This window comes from Macrobrachium rosenbergii, chromosome 3 (genome assembly GCF_040412425.1).
Source record: "Macrobrachium rosenbergii isolate ZJJX-2024 chromosome 3, ASM4041242v1, whole genome shotgun sequence".
Classification (NCBI taxonomy): Eukaryota; Metazoa; Arthropoda; class Malacostraca; order Decapoda; family Palaemonidae; genus Macrobrachium; species Macrobrachium rosenbergii.
This window is the reverse complement of record NC_089743.1, coordinates 81,410,143-81,423,858: the sequence shown is the minus strand read 5'-3', so window position 1 is coordinate 81,423,858 and position 13,716 is coordinate 81,410,143. Positions and strand designations below refer to the sequence as shown.

Sequence of the window (13,716 nt, the reverse complement as noted above, 5' to 3'; positions counted from 1 at the left end):
TCGGTCATTCAGCTCAGAAATGCAGGCAAGCCCCTTACATCTGAACTGACCACATGCAACCTTCTGGTTGTAACTGAGCTCTTATGAGGTTGTAAGCTCCATGCGACATCACGTTCGTTCATAAAATTGATAATTTCTACTGTGAGGAAACGGCTGACTAGCCTCCAGCAAAGAATCTACTGGTATGCCTAACTCCAAATCGGTGGGGTGGCAGTTGTTTTGTATCATCAGAGTACCCCCAAAACCCCCATGCATCCATCCTCACTGCCATCCACTTCTTTGGTGAACTCGGTCATTCAGCTCAGAAATGCAGGCAAGCACATCTGCACCCTTCGTTGATATGAGGATTCCTCCAGCAAAGAATCCAGTGTGACACTGCCCCACTTTGATAACCATAATCCTCTAGGCACCCCTGTGCTTCTTTCTGCCAGTTAGCTGCTTATTGCCTCTTAGGAGTAACAGGAGGCAGATGATACTGGTCTCAACAGCTCATTCATGCTTGAGGAGGGGGATGAAGAGGGGAATGAAGGTGGTGGAGGAGGGCTTGTAAACATCATCACAAGTTTTTGAAAGTCCTGCCATTGTAAACAGTTTGGGCAGTACAGACAGGTAAATGAGAGGAAAAAGTCTGTTATTACAGGTATTTGTACTGTGTTTAGGCAAAATAAGAAAAAGAAAGTAACACCAGTATTGTTTGGTAGTGTATTATACGTACAGTACACCTTAGTGTTTTGTATGAAAAAAGATGTTCACTTTTTTCGTGTACTGTACAATGCATACTGAAGTGCTATAATGTTTAATGGGCTTAGACAAAATAGAAAAAAGAAAGTGGTACCTATGTTTTTCAGCAGTGTACTGTACATTATTTACAGTAACACCTACTGTATTGAGAGAGAGAGAAAATGGGGTCGGCTTTTTTTTTTAGTGTATTTTTGCAGTATATTTTGTTACAAATATGGGAAATTAAGCAATCTCATTGCCTTTTATTGTTTCCAGTTTGAAGTGTGATGGTTTATAAGAATATTTAGTATATATGGTTATGCAGTGTTGACAAAGTAGGGGTAGTAAGGGTACAGAGTTGCCATTTACATCCTTAGAGGTCTGTTTTTGGCATTGTCTGGATTTTGTCCCTATCAAAGCAAGGCCTTGGTTTTAAAGTGTGATGGTTGTTGTTTATAAGCATATTTGGTGTACAGGCAGTCCCCGGTTTACGACGGGGTTTCCGTTTTTATGCTGCATCGTAAACCGAAAATAGTCATAAACCGAAAAATCGTCAAAAATCATAAGAAAACCTTACTTTTAATGCTTTGGGTGCATTGAAAATGAAGTAAACTGCATTTTTATTGAGTTTTTCATCAAAAAAACCTCCAAATTATGATTATTCTGCCGTTTTGGAGCTATATTTCTTCCGTCGGATCGGCGTACGACGCAACATAACCCCGAACATGCTTCATAAACCGGGAAATAATTTCCGATGAATATATTTGAAAAGCATCGTAACCTAGGAACGTCGTAAGCCGGACCTGTCATAAACCGGGGACTGCCTGTATATGGTTATGCAGTATTGACAGAGTAGGGAGATTAAAAGGTACAGAGTGGCCATTTACATCCGTAGAGGTCTTTTTCTTGGCCTTATCTGGATTTTGCCCATATCAAGCAGGGGCTTGGTTGCATTATTATGGATATGGGAGATTATTGTATGTACGGTATATGTTTATATACATATACTGTATATGTATATATATTACAGTTTATCAGGAAAATATCTTCAGATTGACAAGGTAATGGTTTCATGAAAGTTTGATCTTTAATACTCAGTATAGCAAATCCCTTTTCTTTGGACAGAAATAGGGAATACTGTACTGTTGTTTTTTTTTTTTCTGGTTAGGGACACGTTAGTAGATCAGCTGAGCAAAAGGAATCGGACTTCTGATAGAATGATATATGAATTGGATGACAATTGAGAACTGTGGGTTACCCACCTACTGCTTCCCTTTCCAAGTCCTCAGACTGGTGCAGTAAATGTTCTTCTGCAGGATTAGTTGGTCATGGATGCTATTCTTTTCTCTTGCAATTTTTATGAGAGGTGCTCAAGGTGTTGTGAAAATCCTGGAACTCTAAGATGTTCTTTGTAGTTTCAGGGTGGCTGTCAAGGAATAGATTTCAGGATATATTTCCTCTTCTGGAATATCCCAGGAACTCATCCTTGCAGGAAAGTCTTTTAAAACAACTACATGCCATGATTTCAAAACTTTAGTAGACGGCCAATTACTGCGTTGACACTATAGACGCGTGAGAGAGATGTTTTTGGTGCATCTTGAGAGTCTGTCCTCAAGTTACTAGTGACTCAACAACTAATAATTTTCCCAGTGACTCAACTACTAATAATTTCAGAGGCAGTGGTCAGTTTATCAGTCCTGGAGTTGGTCTCAGCATAGTTACTGCATCCCACCTCTAAAGACAATTAAATTCTTTAGTTTTCTTATTTACTCTAAAAGCTGTCGAACCTTGCTAAGCTGAACTAGTCATTGCTTGTGACCTGGGTCCTAAGGGATTGTTAGATCTTGAAACCAAGGCACCGGGAACACACTTGTCACTCGTTTTGGAAGGTGGAAGAGATTTGAAGCAGCCTCTAAGCACTTAACCATGTAAACACATGCTTGGTATCCCTAGCACTTGCAGAAGAATAAGCAAATTTCAAACATTTTTCTATGGAATGTTACCTTTTGCAATAAAGACTAGTCTTTTGTTCTTGCCTGGGGTTTAAACTAAGAATGATTTTAAAGAATTTCCCTTCTCAGGCTTGTGTGCATACTTTACTTTACCTCATTTAGGAAATAAGATACGAACACCTTTATGCTGTATAGAGGCAGTTAGAGTCTACTCAGATAAAAACCTATTAGAGGTGATATCAGTCATTTTGTGCATTAGAAGATTGAATAATATGTCTAAATGCATTGCCCTTTTCGTTCAGTATTTGGGTAAATTAGAGCATGAGAAGCATAATCCTGGCCCAGTACCTGCTGTGAAGGTATTCTTAATTTAGAAGCCATTGCTGTACTACTGTATTTAGAGAATTTGTCTCTGTAGACATAATTAACACAGCATTTTGGAAATGTAAATCTGTATTTCCTTAGATGTGGGAATTTAGTTTGAGACTGCAGTCCTTAGTATGCTTGTTGTAGCAAGCAGTCTTTTCCTGAACCAAATGAAAGAGCAACCCTGTCGCCTCTTTCCTTAACGTTCAAGCCTAGTCTTGACTATTAGGGGAGCATGAAGATACATTAACTGTATAGATAGAGGCATACCTTTATTTCAATAGGTATTTTAGTTTTGATTGTCTTTTGTTTGTTGGGCTGTTGAACCCAGGCAGTGGGGTTTCATCAACCCACTTCTGGTGAGGTGCCTTTTTCTGTAAGGCTGTTCTTACCCTGTCTTATATGTGTGAGAGCTTTACTCTCTGACAGGGACCCAGCTAGTAGCAGTACAATCCAGAAAGTGTCCCAGGTCAGGTTAGATATTTTGCATTTTAATGTAAAACCTGTAATTTCCTTGGTTGTGTGGATTCTTGTCTGACTACATTAACCCTCCATCCTTATCTCAGTATGGGAATCAGCTAGTATCTTTAACTGTATTTAAGATTTATCTCAAATAATGTAAATATTCATCATAAAATTTATTTGGATACTGTACATAACTACAGTTAAAGTATAACTTGCCCAGCCTGCCCACAATTTAGGGGGATGTAAAGAATTCTGACTTGAACTAAAACATTTGAAACATGCCTGATGGAGAGCAGGTGAACTAGTCAAGTCATCCAGATCAGCCATGTTATCATCTTTTTATTTTTAATGCTGACAGCACCTGCTGGCATGAAGACATAGCTCTCTTTAATGTACTTAAGTATCCAAATAATGGATTTTATTATGAAAATTTATATATTATACTGCAGTTTTCCATTGGCAGTGTCATGCTTGCATGTGTTTGAATAATTGGTTTGAAAAACCAAATGTATGATATATAAAATTTTCTTGCCATTAAAAATAAATATATACAGTACTATACATGCAGGTATTAAAGAAAAAAATATAAATGTTTTGCAGTTTAACTTTACTGTAGCCTACTGAGAGCTACAACATTTTTACTTCATGATTGTATTCACCGATTACCATTTAAATATAGTTCCAAAACCTTGACCTAATAAGCACCAAATTTTTGGAGGCATCTATAATCAAATTGAATGTATAATTAGTTAAGGTTACTTACACTAGGAATTTTCCCTAGACTGATTTGTGAAGACCCAAGCTGAAGCGATCACTGGTATGCCATGAGTTTGCAAGTCCTCATGGCCGATACCTTATCATCATTCTGTGAGGTGACTGCCTTCTTTCCAAGACTATAATACAATAGCCTCTGGCTAAAGGGAGCTATTAAAAGGGTTAGCACTTTTAAGAGGAAGACTTCCCTCTGACTAAGTTGCTCTTGGATATAAACTTGGTAGAAAAAATGTAATTTAAACCACATTTTAATAGGCCAAGCTAAAGGTGTTCAGTGGGTATGTCAGTTTGCCTTTGATTTCTATAACATGAATATCCATCATAAGTAGCTTGATGCATTAATTGGTTTTGTTGTGGAACCTGAAGGGGTGTGATTGTAGCTCACAATAACCCTTCCTCATCTAATTCCTCTTGTACAACTAAGTTACCCATTAAAGACAGTACCTTGGTGCACTTTGGTCCATAAAATGGGCATTCAGATCTCCATTCTAGTACCAGTGTCATATTCTTAGGTAGACAAGCCTTATTAACCCAGTTCCTTCTTTGTTAACCAAGATCAACTTCCGTGGAAGTTGTTTACATAATTACTTTCATGGTGATACACAAATCAGAGCAAGATTGTCTGGTGTTCACTTAGATATCCTAACTGTTGCAAAGGCCTCTAATTCAACCACTTGATCCACCCATACTAGAGTATGGCTGCCTACTTCAGTCACTTAACCATCCAAGTACATATTCGGCATCGAAATGTTTCGGAAAATATATTCTGTCAAGTAATAGTGTACAAACAATTCCTTACATTGAAGTTGTTTGCTTTTGAACCCACTGAATAAATGTAGGCATTATGTTCACCCAAGAGTACAGCACACTTGAAGGTAGAGGAAGTATTGGTTAATTTTAATTTAGTACCTGGAATCCCAAGTCCTCTATAAATTTTAGATGGTATGTTCTCCAGTATACCAAATAAATAGGCTAAAGTAAGGCAGTGGTTTGTATAAAAAAAAACAGCATAAATTTTTCTGACATTTATTTTACTTTTTTTTTCACTCGGAGGCTGAATCATGAGGGGGGTGCTATCAAATCTCTTTTTAGCCTAGTCCTTTATGTACTTTGTGTAGATTATATTATATAATACATATGTGACATACGGTATTAACTGTAGAATAATTTACGTAAGGTTATCTCCTCCTCCTACAAAATCATGACAGGAAATGCATATGTACTGTACTGCAAAGGACGAAAAATACGCAGCTTAGCGTTATTCATATATTGTGGTGTACCTTAATAAACTTAGTTCTGATTTTCTTACTTATCTAAATACCTAATCATAAATTTAGTTTCCAATGTTTTATTTTATGTAAATTTTACATTTTTGAATGTATATATACTAGGAATAGTTAGAAGTTACATGTAACTGTGGAGGTGATTACTTATTTGAAATTAGTGTATTACTTATCTAGAAGTGAAGCAGTATTTTTTACAGACTGCTGAACTTGTTTTAATAGTAATGTTATTATTTTTCTTTTCATTTTGAAAAGTGCTTTGTATCAATATCTTTTTATCAATGTATACAGCGATAGGTATATTAACTATCCCATATCAAATTCTGTACATTTATTGTGGTTACTGATTGTTTCTCCTGTTTAATACTCACTATAAATTTCAAGATAAGGAATCAACATTTCTCAGCAATTTGGCAAGGTATATAATAATATATTTTATATTAGTGCAAATATACGAGAACTACTTGTATAAAATTTTTAAAAAATGGGTTGTTTTCTTTAGCACCAGCTTTGTAAAGCTTTGCAAATTAAAAGTATAAAGTGCATTGTTTCTTAAAGCTTATTTAACATTTCTGTTCCTTAGTAGCAATATCTGTATTTACTAATTGCTTGAATCTTACTAATTTACTAACAATACTAATACCCTCTTTCTGCTAGGTACCCAATTAATATTAAGCATCCTGGTGGTAAATAAATATGATTTGGCAATAAATGTTTTCATGATAGAATCAGAATATTCTGTCACTGACAAAAGCTTTGTTTCAGGCCCCTGGCGGCCTATTGACTCCGATGGGGAATGCTGACGTCATCGAGGATTCTCGGGCAGGATGTGAGAGACCTCCATCTCCAGGACGGGTCTCGGCTCCACCAGTATCAACACCTGGCACTCCTCATGCTAGAGCAACTCCTATGATGACCACACCCATAGAGTCTTCTCCAGGTGCAACAACAGTTGTACCCCCAAGTCGTAGTGATGAAGGTGCTGTCAGAGATTTAGAAGCAGCTATGACACGCCACTTACCAGATGATACAACTGATTTCTCCACAGATGCTCTTTTGAAAGGAGGAGGAACATCTACTGCTAACACAGGGACAGGCCAGAGATCCACTATACAATGGGTTGGGGGTACTAGTGCCCAACAAGGTTCATCCCTGCCCGCTTCGACACTTCTCAGACAGCTATACGCAAGTAGGGAAAGTGTCATTCGTTCATCTGTGCAAAGATCATATTATTCAGATGTTGGCTCAGCATTGCCTACTCCTCCTGGATCAGAAAGTTATCAAGATTCCATGTTTGGCAAAGGTCATGATTTTCCATACCCAGGAGGTGGTTTGACTGGCTCAGGTTACCCAGATTACCATTCAGCCATGACTCCTCCATCCAGTGTTTCCCCCCGTGAAAAGATGGGTGGAGATTGTGGTGATCTAAGAGCTACTTCAGGATCCTATCTTGCTGATGGAGCAGGTGGCATGCCAGCACAGCCAGTACCACTAAAACCTCAGTTATATTCATATGGATCTTCAGGGGTACCGTTAGACTCTTCAGCATATTCTGCACCTCTTACAGACCAGGCAGGGCTTTATACTCCATCAAGTTTCCACCTTTATCATGCAAATACTGCAAAGTCTACACCATCTTATGATGGGCTACGTGCAGGTGGTTCTTGGTATGCGCCATCTTCATAGCAACAGTAGTGTTAATTTTCATTTATCCAAAAAATTTGGCTTTTATCAGAAAATACACTTTATCCTGATGTGAGTATGAACATCAGATGCAATATGCCAGTGTGGTTAAGTCTCAAAAAATCTTGGCTGGCAGTTTTGATGAGCAGCCACACTTTGACATTTGCGACTTAGGAAGATGTGGTAAAAATATTACATATGTACAGTTAGTTCTGGGTATGCACCAGTTTTTTTTTTAGTGATCACTTAGTGATTAGTGACAATTTTCTTCCCAAAGCAGTATTGTGTAATTGATATGCATCTCCAGTGCATCACTTAACATTACCTCGATTGACAACTACCTGTTCTACCTGCAACACATCTCCGAAGAACATTTGGATTATTGGAATGTGTATTGAAGGTTCTGTTCATTGTCTTCCAAGGGCTCCCCTGGATACATATCGCCGTTTATCTCTTTCTCTGTTAATTCTCAGATTGCTAAATGTAATATACCAGTGATTAAATGGAAAGAAGGAACAAACTCATGGGAATGAGATTAAACATATCCATGTCTGAAAATTATTCTTTTTCTAGGTAGGGCCTGAGGAATCTTTTCAGTCATTCCACTTAGAGTAATATATTGTCTTAATTTAAGAGTACAGTACAGTATAGATATGTTGGAACTCAGAATTTTTTAGGAATAAATGGAGTACTTGTATCTAAGTGAATAACACCAAAATTCCTTTAATTTTGAGTCGAAAATTCAAGTGGAGGGTAGATGGAAATTCCCAGTATCTTATTTGAGGAAATCCTCTCTAAGAAGTGGTGGGATTTGTAATCTTCCTACATGTACGTTCAATTTTGTATAATATACATATATAGGACTTTGAGCTACAAAGTAGGACCCATCTGTAAGATATCCCTGTACTGAAATATTTACAGTTTTTCTACTTAGGGAAAGTGAATGGTAAATTTAGGTATGAAAAAGTGCAATGCTGTTGTGATTAATGGTGAAGCGTAAAGCATTCATGGAAGGATCAAGGTGCAATAGTGCAGTTGCCAAGGAATACATAAGAAATATATACATTAAATTTGTGAATATCATCTCTTATCATATCGTTAGTAGATTGTAAGTTTATGTTCTCATGTATCCAAGGAATAAGAATACACTTTTTAACACAATTAATTGAAATGTAATTGTAACATATTGTAAATATTTACTGGTAAAGACATTTTGTTTTGAATTTATGGTGCTTAGAACAACTTCTATTGTGGATCAGCTAGCATGTTGAGTTTTTGATCGACCAAGCAGGTTCACCATTGTTTATTGATTCTGTAAATAATACTTTGGATCTTTATTTAATAACTACTTAATATTTAGGGTAATTTCCTGCATTGTAATAATTGCTGTTGCAATGATTAACAACAAAATTGGTTTGTTTACTTTTATGATTACATACATGAATATATATTTATGCAGATAAACATTAATGTACACTTTTGCAACTTGACAAACACACATTAAGATGAGCAGTTCAATGCTTACATCCTGCCTGACATGTCATCTAAGAATGATTACACTGATTCTTCTGAATGGGCAGACTCTTTAGGTATAATTTTTGTCAAAACATTTGGTTTTCTATAATTTCAGGGATATTTCAGCTACAAGTACTAGGTAGAAAAGCAGTTTGACATGCACACAAGTAAAATTTTTAAAAGTACTTTGTTAGAAGTGTAAACTGTTGTTGTTTCTTTGTAAAGATAATGCATATTTCCTACAGACAGCCGTAAAGTTAACATCATAGAAATATCAAGTTACCAATTGCATAATAGTAAACACTACAAGAAATTACATTAAAATATTAACCTGGAGAGAAAAAGTACATGTTCTGCCCACTTGAGTATGTTAACTTAAAGAAAAATCTTTCCCTATTTTCTTATTATTTTAAGACATATTAAGCTAATGATTAAGAAATTTAGTAAATTAATTTTCAAATTCATCATAATACGTTATCCAGCAGAAAAGTTTTTATCTTGGAGGAAAAAAGGCAACTTATGTGCATGAGAGAGAGAGAGAGAGAGAGAGAGAGAGAGAGAGAGAGAGAGAGAGAGAGAGAGAGAGAGAGAGAGAGAGAGAGAGAGAGAGAGAGTGTGTGTGTGTGTGTGTGTGTGTGTGTGTGTGTGTGTGTGTGTGTGTGTGTGTGTGTGTGTGTGTGTGTGTGTGTGTGTGTGTGTGTGTTTTTTTAATAAAGGCAATGCAGAAGTTGAGAACATTGAACTGCTAGTCTTAAACCATTCCTTCTGTCTCCATCTTGGATTAACATTGTAACTTTAGTAACATTTATTTTTGTCTTTTGACAATTTATTTGTTTGAGGAAAACCCCTTTTTCTGCTCATTATTTTGTAGGTTTGGGCTGTGTTGGCTATTGATTTCCTTTAGACAGCCAGAATGAGTGAATAAAAATCAATACTGTAATTGTGTACCCTTGCGTAAATAGCAGTGGTTTCATTATGAACCATTCTGCTGTTGGACAGTGCACTCCGTGCAACTGAGAGTTGACTTACAAGTGAACAATGTCATTACAACTTTTCTTAGGTCATGAGGTTATCTGGAAGAGTTGCTCACAAAATACAGTAGACTGTAGGGCTTAGTGTGGCTAGAGAACAGTTTGGATTTTTTGGGGTCCATAAAGATTTTCAGTGATTGACATTTGTAGGATTTTCAAGGTTGTAATATTTTATTTTACAGTTCTTATTACCTCATTATTCTCTAGAGTCAGCCTGTGGGGGATGATTGCCTTTTTTCTGTTGTAGAGCTGTTTTATGAGTTATTTTTTTTATTATATATCTGCAGAACAAGGCTTTGTCATGTAACAAGAGTACTGTTTTCTGCTTTCATTGAGGATATACATTTATTAAGACCAGAGTGGATGTCATTGAACATGGATCAAAAAACTTAGGTACTTGTATCCTGTAATTAAAAAACTGCATTGTGAAAGGTAATTGAGAGTAGCAGTGTGAATTAGAGGCAAGCTGTTGAGATATATTTACCAGACAGTGGAATTTTATACCAGTACTTAAAATTTAAATGAGCAATTTGTATTACCTTTAAAATGATTGAGTTAAATTTTTGCTAGTTAGAGTAATAATTTAATGGTGTAAATAATTTAATGGTGTATTTTAAGAAAGGTTTCATGTAGAATTTTCATCTAGAATTTTTTTTTTTTATTTTACACTTTTGGTTAAGTTATAAATGGTAAATTCAAGGCATTTACAAAACACTTGAAAACTATTATTATTTCAGGGTAAGTGTGTGTGTGTATGTGTGTGTGCGTGTTTGTCCACTCTTCAAGGAGTATCTTATGATCAGTGTACCTATATGTTCAGTGTACAGCAACTATGATCTATGTACTGATGTTCATTATTTTTTTATTTCTTTACATACAGATCTGCTGTAAAATACAATACCGGTGATATAACTTTTTTTATTCATACTGTGTATTGTACATTTATGTAGTCTTTTGATGTACATCTATATCTACTTTTGCTATTTGAGGCTATGTAAAACATTCCAGATATAAACCATTAGGTTTTATATTTCATAATTTATTTAAATTTGTTATTTGTTATTACCTTTCAAGAACTAAAAATTATGAAAACATGGTAGTATATTTTGCTGTAATTTCTTACAAGTGTCATTGTTCACCTTGTGTACAGTATTTGATGTTCATTGTAGCCAATTGTGCTCAATGGTAAGCCTATACGTCCAAGCATTTTACAGTGAAAAGACTTGAGAAAGTATTATTTATGTATTTTTACAGTTTATATACAGTATATAAAACATTCAGTAATAGGCAAGTTATTTTTTCTTTATATTTTTGAGTTCAGAATTGGTTATATTTATAATCAAAACATAATTTACATCTGAATGGTGATATAAAAAGACTTTGGATTTTTCTTCAAAAAACATTTTTGTTTAGGTAAGGGAAGGGAACCTGAAAGAAACCTTATTTTAAAACTAGCATAAAAAAATAACTTGCTTGCCTTTTCTTGTCACGTTTATTTTCTTGTCACCTTAACTCTGGAATTATCAATATAAAGATTCAGTTTCTATATTTTATTATTTGAAAGTAAGACATTTTATAACCAAGACTAAAAACAGAATAAATTATATACTAGCCTAGTTGTTTTCAGGTAAAGCTGAGTTAAAGACCAGACCATTTTTATATGACCTTTGTCATATAATTGTGAAAGCTTGGAACTTGAAAAAAAAAAATTTGTATTGGTTTACTAAAATCTTACATTAGGAAAGGATAGACAAAACTACCAAACTATATTTGAGGGAATGGTCATTTCCAAGATTTTTAAAATAAGTCTATTCTGTGTAGCCATACCAAAGTTTTTCATAACTAATGAGGTTTATTTAATGGCTTTCTCCTTGTACTCTATTTGCATTACACTGCCATTATGCAGTGTGAGTTTTTTGCCATGTAGGTGTCTCTTTATAAATGAAAACTTTATCACAAATATGCTAGGGAAGGTTAACTTTCATGTTGAAGAACGATAAAGTGTATGCCTTTATACAATACAAATTTAAGCGTTTGACCCAAGGATAATGGTTCATAAAACAAACTGTAGCAAAGGTCCTTACAAATTAAGGTCTTGGACAAAATTTTAACGTCAAAATATTTTTAAGAACTGTCAAACCACTGACCTAATTGTGACTCTGTTCCCATTCCTAGCTTTCGTATTCAGTAAGTTAAATTTTTCAGACAAGTTGCTGTACTTATTTTTATAAGATATGAAAATTATGCAAAATGTTTATTGATAACATTATAATTCTTACTGCTTCACTGTGAATCTTCAAGTTGAATGCCCGTTCAGCATTCAACAAATATTTGACGAGTCCAGACTTGCTGTATGTAGTCTACTTTAAAATATGTATTCTGGCTTTCATCTACAGTACTTTAAATCTTTAATACTAATAGGCCTCTTCAGCTGAAGAGGTCTGCAGTTTCAAGAAATGAAAGCAGCTTTGTATATTTTTCTGTATACTACAAAATATAATGATTACAACATTTTCCTTCAGATTTAATATGTATCCTTTAAATTCTTGACATTTTAGAAATATATAAGTGCAAATACAAATGAGCTCAATACTATTATAATAATAGATAACCTTGCAAAGTGAAATGCTACTTTGATCACTTGAAAATTGTAGTGGAGACCATCATGCCATTAGTTTATCATTACTAAAATGCAGGGAACAACCTTGTTTAAAAATGATTAATCACAACATCAGATAATCAAGTTCACAGAGTTTTTGATGGTTCTTGGCTGCAGTTAAACTGAAATGTCCACAGTTTCTTCAAGGCACCTTACAAAAATACTACTGGATCTGTAGTTTAATGAATTCTAATTTTAATCATCATCCTTATTTATAGTTTTCAAACAACGAAAAACTACAATGTGTACAGAAACCCAAGCATTTTCTAAACATCATATGGTGACTAATACATCACATTCAACAAAGTAATTACAAGACTGCAGTAGTTTAGAAATCTGCCATTTCCTAATACTGTAATTATTATGTACAGTTGAAAAATAATTTTGCATCTATTTTCTATTGACTTTGCTACCTTTTATATAATCTTACCACAGTATTTATCAATATTTTCCTTTTTAATTTTTAATACAGTTTTTTACCAGTTCTGAATTAGTCTGATAACGTTTTCCATGGTGAGTAAAATAAATAGCATGAAGTGTTATTCAACTATATTTTGCTTTACATTTTGGACTTGCTTCCTTAGTTACCAAACCCTTTACTTTTCCACGTGGATGTGGCCCCATGCTCATCACACCCTTACTGTGTAAATGCAAACTATGTAATATCATGACTTACCTTGTCAGCGTAATGTACAAGTTTGTATCCGAGAGAAAATGTTTCTCCTTGATGAAATGAGTTCTGAATTTCATAACTACTTTGGGCTTCTGTCTTTCGGTGGCAGGTCCGATGTATCTCGGAAGGTTGTGCGTGCATTTTGTGATTTTTTGTTCTTTGTGATCTGTATAGTTATATATTATATATGTATATGTGGATTTCCATCCTCTTATTCTTTTTTGTTGACTCTGTCATGTTTTGTATAAAGATATTTCTAGTTCTGCCTCTGAAAAGATGTATAGAAGTGGCATTGAAAAGCTTCGGTCTGCAATCGGTGTACACATCACATAGGTGTAAGCCTGCACTTGGAAGAAATAATAAATATGTTGTTACTGTAATTGTTGTTTATTCAACACACTCACTTTTTTCTAGTAAATTAGATTGTGCAAGGTGGCATGTTTTAATAATGTGGAAAACTGACAACTGTTGAATAAACATAAAATATTGCTAACTGTTAAACAGAACATCCAACCTAGTATACAAAAATTCTGAATTTACTGGAGAAATATAAATAAAGATTTTTGAAATGTCACCATTTTAGGCAATTTTCACC

The 13,716-nt window shown here is 34.8% G+C and overlaps 1 protein-coding gene across 1 annotated transcript in view; it reads left to right on the top strand.

Annotated features, from left to right (window-relative positions):
• Positions 1 to 13,501, top strand: part of trh (trachealess) — a 1,401,459-nt gene extending 1,387,958 nt beyond the window's left edge. The window contains 1 exon segment of the mRNA XM_067083537.1: positions 6,326 to 13,501. Within this exon segment, the coding sequence (XP_066939638.1) occupies positions 6,326 to 7,246 (921 nt within the window). The 3' untranslated portion in view covers positions 7,247 to 13,501.
• The last annotated feature ends 215 nt before the right edge of the window (positions 13,502 to 13,716 follow it).